Genomic DNA, 10,518 nt, shown 5'->3' on the forward strand with positions numbered 1-10,518 from the left:
TGAACCGAAGAATGTAGGAAGGATGGCAGATAAAGAAGAATTTATCTTATTTTAGTATGGAAAATGATAAGTTATAAAATGCAATTTGCACAGTTTTTTGAGTAGCCCATATGGAACTGTACACTTGTCCATTAATTGTTTTAACCCTGTGCTTGTTGGGTTAGGGTCTGGTGTATCTCTTGCATCAATGTTACTCAGTGTTCAAAACAAACTTCTCCTTAGGGAGACAAATAAAGATACTTTTATTTCTATATTTAACACGGTTTAAAATTGGTCTTACCAGGACAGTGATTGAGTAACCTGTTGAGTAAGAGATCTAAAAAGGGCACCTAGCAACACTGCAGGGGAAAGTTGAGAAAAGCTCAACTTTATGTAAATGTACTCTGACGCAATGCGAGCAAGAAGCCGCCAAGAGCCAATCACAGGGCTTTAAAGGCCCCGTTACACAGAAGGACAGAGTTCTTTACCACTCTGCTCCACAAAGAGGAGTGAGGATCCCATCCAGTGCAGATACAAAACCCCACTGTCAATCAAGCTGGTCAGCTCAGGTGTAGTCTTAAAAACAGTCTCAACAGTGCATACCTCAAGGTAAAATAAGAAAAAAGCTATTCTGTACGCGTGAATCAAATTGTGCAGGGAATTAACTTCTTCCTCGTGTATTACATGGCTGTTGCTCCATCAGAAAAACAACTGTCCAACTCCTGATTTCCACCAGGCGAGTCTGCGCTGCGCTCCAGGTGCGTGCCCAATCGCACCTGGAGCGCAGCCATTCAAGTCAAGGCTTGATATCCCACCAGCTGCACCAAGGCGTGTCCCAGAAGCGTGCATGAAGCGGCTATCCACAAAGCAAGTCTATTTTCACGCAAACCGCAGGCCCTTCGGAAAGCCAGACAGGAAGTGAAACAGCGAGACTATCCAGTCTCTCTTTATGTCTCCTTTAGAACACCACAAACAACGAGAGAGTCATCTTGGACATTGAAAAATAAAAAACTACATCAGATCTTTCTATTTTTTCATCAGGTGACACCAGTTTTAAGTTTAGGAGTGCTTGGAGTGGAAGGTAGATACTATCTTAATAAACACGCAGTTGTTCTGTAAAGGACTTGTAGAGTCAATATAATCTGAGTCAGGCAGCAAGACGCTCTTCTTCTGAGACGCGCCTGGTGTGACCTGGCACGTGGACGGAACAAAACAGCGGGAGGCCGGAACGCAGCACAGACAGAACTAATAAAGACACAGGCGGACAGATTTATTTTATTTGCATTTAAAATCAATAACTTGTTGATTAAGGGCTCACATGTAGAATTGATAAGTCAAATAATGTTGAATTATTAGATTAGGCCTGTGGGAAAATGGCCCTGTAACACAAGAAAGCCAGACACAGTAAGCATTTCAAAAGACACAGCATCTGGTGAGGTATGAGATCTGAGTTAGGAACTACACATCCCCTGATGGTTGGGAGGTGACAGCTACAAAAACACACACCATTACAGATAATTAGAAGCTTTTCTATTTAGTATAATCATTATTACTACAATTGCTCCAAAACTATTTTACCCAAAAACTACTGAACACAAATCAATGAGCCACAAATGTTCACTGGCCTTTTAAGAGCATACACACACACACTGTAGTGTATTTTACTAAATCCCACATATAACATCCTGCTGCTGTAAATACTCAACAGCAGGCCCCGACTGTCCATCTGGAGCACTAGTTGAATTGCCGGTGGTTTGGCCGGCTGATTGGCCAGGAGCGCCAGGCCAGTGTTGCGCAATGAAATAGGTAAATCAAAGCAAAAACAACATGGGGCGGGTACAGTCACAAACGTATCTTTTCTATGTGAATCACCCTGATGAAAGCCATCTTTGGCCATTGAAATTCACTGTTGTCTGTGTTCACATTATTTTGTCTAGCTCCTGTAGTTCTGGCCAGGGTGGAAAGACAGCAGTTTGGTTATTGTCTGTTTTCTGCTGCTAATTTAGGGCTCGCTGCGCTGTGGGCACCTTGTTCGAGAAGGATTTCTCATTTCAACTGTGAGCAATTGAAGAAATTGAGTGATTTGAGAGTCTGCAATTTTGCTGTTCATAACACACCAATTGTAGCTTACACATTATACATTTTCCTTCCAACAATAACTGTTACAGCTACAGCAGCCCAACAGAAGAGGCAGCTGCCTCCACTTAGGCCAGCACAATTCGGGGAAAAATATGAATCATTGTGTGCTTAGAATTGGTATCACGATTCTCTGCCACGATTTTTTTCCTCACAAAGTCTAATGTTTATTGCACACATGAACCATGACAAAACAAAACAAATTGGCAGTACCAAACAGATGTTATTTGGCACCTATAGCACATTGTGAATCACCACAAGCCTGTAAACACAGAGGCTTCAAAGAGAAGGGAGAGCATTTCATTGCTTTGGGAGTGTTATAATATATATGTCATAGCATACAGTCTATGTTTAAAACTCACAATAGAAAATATTTCCAGTATTTAAATTTTGACTAGAATCTACAATGTTGTTGTACAATCACCAGTTTGCATTAAAAGTTGAGGAGAGTTGAAGTAATTGTGTTCCGACATTCCAGATATTCATCCAGGTCGTAGGATCACCTCTACACCGCTATCTACTCTGGGGTAGGGGAAAAAACTTGTGCAGCCCTAATAGAAACAATATATCAATTATTTCAACTAAAATTTGATTGTCAACAACATGTACAAAATACATTAAAGGAATTACAAGACTGAAAGACTTGTTTGTCATTTTGGGAGAAATGCTTGTTCCCTTTCATGCTGATAGTTATATAATAAGCTTGATACCACTGTCTGTTTAAAAAAAATAAAACAACTCTAAAACTTACTAATTAACATTTTATGTCTGGTTTCAGTACAAAACCCTAACTGAAAACACCAAGCCCTAGACATGCACACATGGTGCATGTACAAAAAGCAAGTTGTCGTTTTTACACTTCAGTGGTTGTACAGATTAAATTAACAACACATAATGTGTTAATTAGTGAGCTTTACTCCTGGCTGTTGCTTTATTTAAAAAAAGGACAGATATAAGAGTGGCATCACAAGAAAGCAATGTGTAGTTTAGATGTACACTTCCCCTCTAAATTGCCCAGGCAAACACTAGATCAGGGAATGGCTTCCAAGATGTCCTGGAATCAAGCTCATGCTTTCAATGCTTTTTATATGTAAAGGAAACTAATGATGCACGTTTTGCATGCTTCATCTGACTTTAGTCACAGAAAATCAAATACAAAAGTGGACCCAGAAAGGCACTTTGCATCAGTTTTAGCTCTTTATTGGACAGTAGTGAGGTCTTTTAGTGAGAATTTCTCCGTTAAAGGAGGTTGGAAAAAAAAGTTTTGATTGGAATCGACAGGAGGGTCGATTACACGTTAATTAGGGACCATTTCAGTCCTTAAACCAGACCACAAAGTTGTTATAAGTTAAGGATAATTAGCCTTAAAGACCGATAGGAGGCAGCTTTATAGATCTCAGGGATATAAGGATCAAGGCTGCATTTCTTGTGACCATTTAACTGTTTATTAATGATTTTGAGTAAGAGTGTCAATGAAGAACAGCGGGATCTATACTGACCGCATAGCTGGGTCTCCTACATATTAGTGGATGCACCCGTTTTTGTTGGTATGATTATAGTCTGAAAAATAATCCCGGTTTTGCAATTATGCATTCATTAATTTCACTACTAATGTATGAAATCACATGAACACTCTAGATTTAAAGGTGTTATTTATCGCTGCCTTTTAAAACAGAAATAACACTAACTGTTTTGAAAATGATTACAGTACATGATCAATCATTAACCTTATTTAAATTAATATGAAAATATTTGAGACTAGAAGTGAATCAGTCCCAAACAAAGGCCAAGTTGGCAACAACAGTGCTGTCCTTCACCCTTGTATTGTCTTCACTTTTGGGACCTGCTGGCATCCTTCGAGTCAAATTGACGCGTGACTTATGAGGTTTTTAAAACAATACATCATAATCTATTAACAAATATTGTCTTTCCAACAATTGAGATAACATACTGTATTTGTTTAGGGAATGCAATCAGTCTCTACTGGAACACAATTAAAAATGGATGTGATCATTCTAATCTAGGAAAAAACACAAGTGGTCATATCCAGAATAATTTCTGAATTAAGTAAGGAATACATGTTCATCACAGAAATCAAGGCAAGGCCAATGATTTTCAAGTAGAAAACAATTGTACCATTTTCCTTCTTGCAAAATTTGAAATGGGACAATTTGACCCAAATACCATACAAGGGTTAAGAAGTTGGCCCATTTGGGCTGGAAACGGCCCTGCTATTTGGTAGAAGGGACATTGATTAACCGCTGCCTGCATCCCTACTACATATACGCATGTTTGCCAATATTTTTATTGTAACCATGTTCAGAGAATTCAAATAACTACTAAATAATGAACTGTTATAGACTTTAATGTCCTTTTAGTTGTAATTAGAAACATCTTGACAAAAATACTTTAAATTGTTGATGTTATACTGTATTATTTGTTTTGCTGTATAGTATTTGTTTTGCTATTGTATAGTATTGGTATTTGTTTTGCTGTATTGTATTTGTTTTTCTGTTGTATAGTATTTGTTTTGCTGTTGTATAGTTTTGGTTTTGGTTTTGCTGTATAGTATTTGTTTTGCTGTTGTATAGTATTGGTTTTGTTTTGCTGTATAGTATTTGTTTTGCTGTTGTATAGTATTTGTTTTGCTGTTGTATAGTATTTGTTTTGCTGTTCTTAATTTATGAATTCCCTGTGCGGCGTCCTTGAGTGCCAAGAAAGGCGTCTTTAAATAAAATGTATTATTATTATTATTATGCTGTAATGACATAAAGCAAGGAACAATCTCACATTAAAATAAGAAAGAAAGTAAATCAGGGAATACTGCTTCAATGCTAATTACTTTGACTCTGGTCAAGTAAAAAAAAAAAAAGAAATAGCCAAACCAAATTTCATTCAGCAACTTTAAAACACAACTGGCTGTTACTATCTCAATCTCCTTTATAGTTTTATTTTTTCAAAGGTATTTACAGCCATAGTGGTGCTGTGAGGCTGTAATGTCCATGACACACTGGGAAATAAAATCACCGGGTAGATGAGAAAAGAAGATCTTTATCTTCACACAGCGGTGCCGAAAAAATATAAAGTTTGGCATTAAGGGAAAGGTCGTGTTGTTACCTAAATCCAAAAAAAGGGGTTTATCCTCTGCACAGTGGACACTTTAGAACATTTCAGAATCAGCTAGTCTAGCTCAGCTCTACATTTGTTAAACGTAACTATAGGTAGCTCTGAAACAGAGCCATGAGAAACATACCCAAATATGATGTGCATTACTATCTTTTCAAATAACAGGCCCAATTCAAAAGGAATCCAAGGACAGTCAGACTCTGTTCAAACAGACCGGAGGATAATGAGACACTAGTCAAAATGAGGTCAACCAAACACATCCAAATTAACACCAAAAACTGGCAGCAGCATGATGTGGAACCAATTAACGAGCAGTCACAGTTGAAAGTAGTAGCATTACCTGTCATTTTACCATACATTTTACACTCCTGGTCTTGCCTCCAAAACACGCTTTTCTCCAGCAGGACATGGCTCATGATCAGAGCTAATGGCAATCCGCGAGTCTGGTTATATCTACTGCGGCATTAGACATCTGGTATTGTCTAGGGTTGTTCAAGAAAAAAAAAAAAAAAAAAAAAAAACATTGTTTCACATTCGTATCCCAATTAAGCTTTACAGATAAAAAAAATGGATTTATATTTCTTTTTGTAATGGCGTGTATACTATAACATGGGAAAAGTAACTACATTTACATACTGTGATTGATACTTTTTGTGAGAATGGTTTTTGAATCAAATCTTAGCCTAAAAGTCAATATCGAATCGTGACATTTTCTAAACAGTGCACTCCTAGTACAGACAAACAAAACCAATACATGGGGGCCCTACTGACTTAGTTTGAAAATTATGACAGTCAGGTCTGGGATAGTCTTGCATTGCCAGACCTCCCTCCAATGCGCTGCCCAGGAAGGTCTGACTAGTCCACACAACGTCATAGGATAGAGAAAAACAAACGGAGCCTCTGCGAAATAGCCTCAGGAAGAAACTTGTTCTGGTGGAACATGAAAACTCAGTTTGGACAGATAGTCTAGCTGTCTGGATTTACCCTGCAGAGATCTGAGGAGCAGTTAACCATAGTCCTCAGAAATCCACCGGCGTTTAGAACGCCAACACAAAGAAAGCGAAAGGTGATAGACATCCGGCCAAAATGAGGGTCATCTGGTGTATTTCCGGCGGCACCTGAACAATCCTGGAAATGAAACGTTGTCGATATAGACTAGGTGTCATATCAGGACCCAAGTGGATCCTAGAATTGACCTATGCTGCTGCACATAAGCAGTCAGAGTCCCTTCTCTAGTAACTCTGATGTCTCCACCAAATGTATGGTAATCAAACCAATAGTTTTATAGGTATAAAATCTCCTATTTACAAAAACTGAGCACCCTTTTAGCAGTCTGTTGAGGAAAGCCCTGTCCAATCAAAGCCCAGCATCTGTTTGAATTTGAGATATTTTACTGTGGACCAAATTTACAGATTAGAAGACCCAGCATGTACTCACAGTGGGATACGAAAATACAAACTGATAATCACCATTAAAAGAATTTCAAATCTAAATCAACATCGAGACAGACGGTGGTCTGAGTAATGAGGTTGAGAATCTGGGTTCCAATGTAGGATGAGAAACTAGGTCAGCCCCCTTTTGGAAGAACTAGACTGTATTCAATACATCAAAGAAGTTCCCATAATGTAAAGCAATCCTGTTGATGAGACGTACAAATTACATAACAGATACAGTATATTAGCAATTATGGGAGCTTTGTTCTTGCTCCATCTTTTTCAGGTTGGGTAATACATCCACATTAGGACCTTTTAGTAGCAGCTGCCCTCGTCTGTCTTTCCCAAACTGGCCTTCATTGAGTGCACTGGTGCATTATTTTGGTGAAAATGTAAGAGAAGAGAGGCTGAAATGTATTTACTAAAGCAAACCATCTGTTAGTAAATCACTGGCTGTTACTGGGAGACTGGAGGGTCCGGTCCCAGTGTCCAGCCAAACACACTGCCAGAGCCCTATCTTTCTCCATCAGTGTTATCGACACTAATTGGAACACCGCGTTGCCATTTTTTTCCAAGCCATTTGACCAGCCTTACAATATGCTCTGCAACAATTTATGCGCTCAAACCGATGAAATATGATATTGAGCTGCACATGCACCACATGATTGCATGCAGCACACATAAATCATCTTGAATAATCACAGACCCAATCAGCAGCAGAGGCTCCGGCGCCGTTTCTACTAGACGGGGAATCATGACCCGTTTGTTGTAACCTACTAGAACATCAAATTCTCTACTTTTTAAAAGAACCTGGTAGTTGCGGGCACTTTTGCCTGCAGTTGCGTTGTGGAGCCATCTGGGTCACAGGGCCATTAAAGCGGCACAATGGTGGGAGAAGTGTTAAATAGGTTACAAGACAAGCATCCTCTCCAACACTCACAGGTCCAGTTTTCCCTACTGGGTTAGCCTACTGTTCCCCACACTATCTGGCTGCTGCACCTCGACCCTGGGAGCCTGATACCGTAGGGAGAGTAGCTTGGCGTAGGAGTGTGTGTGTGTATCAAGTAAAAAGTGAGGTTTTGTATTCCTTATGGCCTCCAGCACTGAATCTTGGACAGCTTCACCTCAGTAGAGTGGGCCAAGTTGCCCTGCCTTCATTCATACAGAGCCAATGGCACATTGAGCCAAGCACTCTAGAAAATAAAACCACATGCACACATTATACACAGCACTACCACTCTGCCGACATTCAACACCCAGCGCTGCTTATTTTGGATTCAAGCTGCTGGTGTTTGTGCCAGTATCTTTGAATTTGAATATTTTCATGCCAGGGAAAGTAAAAAAGACTCAGTGTTTCTCCCCAGCATTGCATTTCCGTCCAGGTTGGAACAACATCAGGCCATTTATGATAATAAAGCTCTCCAATGAGAATGTGACATGAATTTCATACATAAGCCCTCTGAATATTGAGCTATTTAAAGTGACATTACATTAAGACAAAGTTTCAATATACAGTATTGATAATACAATTTTTCCTGGCAGTGTTTCTGAAGCTGCAGCCAAGCAGAAAACAACTGATCACTACAAAATATATCCAGTTATCTCTCTCAAACAGCCACCCAGATGTCTATCTTTCTTCTCTGACTGTATCCTACTCGTTTCTCTTTCTACTTCTAACGTTACTCTCACAATTCAGGCTGTTCTTAAAGGGGGAGGCACTACAGGCAGCCAGCACAAGTTCCACCAAAGATTGGGAGTCCTTTTTGGAGTGTAGAGAATCAGGTTATCTTCCTATTAGGACTTATCGCTTTGACATGTGTCGATTATTATAATTTAATATGTTTTTTTTCTTCTTTTTCTTTGAGGCTCTTTAACCAGCCACATGCACATGTGCCCTTCAGGGTCCTAACACTTGATGCTACATTAACCACCAGTTATTGGGAGTACACAACACTGAATGCCAATGAAAACTGTCGACACGTTGTAGAAGTCCTACACAGGCAGAGCAGTCAAGTGTGTTCATAAAAAGAGCCCGAGCATCTGCTGCCTGGGACAAATTAAATGTGGAGTAATTACGAGAGAAGTCTCCCCGGAGTGTTCCTCCTCAGCGTCTCAGCTAATACTGTGACACCAAAAGGTGTGGCTTTGCTCACACTAACTAATGAAACAAAGGACTTGTGTGCGTGTGTGTGTGTGTGTGTGTGTGTGTGTGTGTGTGTGTGCGCGCGCGCGCAGCCACGACACAAAAGACATATCTGAACTAGAGCAGCGCGACTAATGAGGAAGAAATTACAAGCGTGCGTGCATTACCTCGAAAAAGGAAGGCTTTGCTGCTGTTGTGAAGCCCCGCCACTTGGGTAATTCCATAGGTGGCATTTGCCAGGTCAAGTTCATTGATGATATCAATCTGGTAGTCTTGATCTGATCCGAAAGCCAAAGCTGTGGAAGATTAAATGAAGGTTAGAGGATGTGAAGCGGTGTATGAACAGCCTGCTGGGAGGATTAAACCGGACTAAGTAACTCAAATCCTTTTTCTTTTTTGTTTTTAAACAGACATGGCAACTGTTTATGCATTCCAATGTTTAAAATGAATGGTTGTGGGGGGGGGCAATACTTAGTATTTCTAATGCAGCCCAACAACACTGTAAACCCCCGCAGCCACCACCTGTGTTCTCCGCGGGCTGGAGGGCACTGCGCGCACACGCCAAAGTAAAATTGTCATCTCTTTTACCTAATCTGCACGCTGGTTATTTAAAATTTTAACTCAACAAACTGCAGGTGGGTAAAAAAAAATAAAAAAAAAAAATTCATTGCAGTCCACAGACACTACTACACAAATCTGACACGCTCGCGCGCAAAGTGCAAACTGAGAAAGCGTAAAAAGACGTTTCAAAGAAGCGCGTGTCGTCTGCAACAGAATTCCTCATCGCGAGCACACGGTGCCGCGAGACTTGTACTTACCTGGTTTGGTAAAAAAGAAGAGGGATAACAAAGCCACGTAAATATCCATTTGTGTGGAGAGTTGCGCTGTACAGAGTCCTCAGTCGTGCGCTCCGCTGCGTATCCACACTAACCCGCTCTGGTCCGTCTGGCGCTATGCGCCGCTCTCACCTCGCCTGGATGGGGAGGAACGGAGGAACGGTCCACATCACACGAGCAGGGGTTCCCTCACTGCAAAACCACATCGGTTTACAGTGTTTGAATGCGTCCACTCAGCCACTGCGCGGCATCTACGGGGACGTATGTCTGCGTTTATTCAGGACATATTTATACTGGACCACAGGTGGAATATTTGAGAATATTTTCAACCATCAGATCTGTCAACTTCCCCCCGTTCAGACCACAGAAACTTCCAATTTCGGAGGTGAGAACAGGGCTTTTTTTTAAAGGAAAGTCGGTAAGAGGAGGATTTGGGATAGATCTCTCTATCTGCTCTCACTTGCCACAGTAGAGATTATTCCAAGAATGTCTAGTCTCACGGGACACATGATCAACACTGTAGCTGCCAAAGTAGAACCGATTTTAATGACAGTATGGACATATAGCCTGCAGAAGTACACTGGCTCTGTGTGAGTAATATAAATAGCACAGACACCAAAAGAAGAGTCCTGCATCTCTTCTTTGCTTCATAAGCATCCTCCCTATCACCAGCTCCTAAATCGACCTCTCTTCTTGCGCCCACCTCCTCCTTGCCTTAGAGAATCTCTGGGATTTATAAGCACTGCTGCTCCAGTCCGATCTCCTCTGGGGCCTGTTCTTATTGAGAGCCATTAATCACACCCCTCTCCTGCCTGCCTCTAATTTGTGGACATTGTCAGGTTGTCTGGGTTACCTGCATCAACAC

General features: G+C 40.7%; 1 protein-coding gene across 1 annotated transcript in view; it reads right to left on the minus strand.

The window, feature by feature from the left end:
- Nucleotides 1–9,822, minus strand: part of LOC117945645 (protein kinase C-binding protein NELL1-like) — a 248,258-nt gene extending 238,436 nt beyond the window's left edge. Inside the window, exons 1-2 of the mRNA XM_034873266.1 lie at nucleotides 9,636–9,822; nucleotides 8,985–9,113 (exon numbers count right to left, since the gene is read on the minus strand). Coding sequence (XP_034729157.1) covers nucleotides 8,985–9,113; nucleotides 9,636–9,684 — 178 coding nt within the window. The 5' untranslated portion in view covers nucleotides 9,685–9,822. The remainder of the gene's footprint in view (nucleotides 1–8,984; nucleotides 9,114–9,635) is intronic.
- Between the last annotated feature and the right edge of the window lie 696 nt (nucleotides 9,823–10,518).

This window comes from Etheostoma cragini, chromosome 1 (genome assembly GCF_013103735.1).
Source record: "Etheostoma cragini isolate CJK2018 chromosome 1, CSU_Ecrag_1.0, whole genome shotgun sequence".
NCBI classification, from domain to species: Eukaryota; Metazoa; Chordata; class Actinopteri; order Perciformes; family Percidae; genus Etheostoma; species Etheostoma cragini.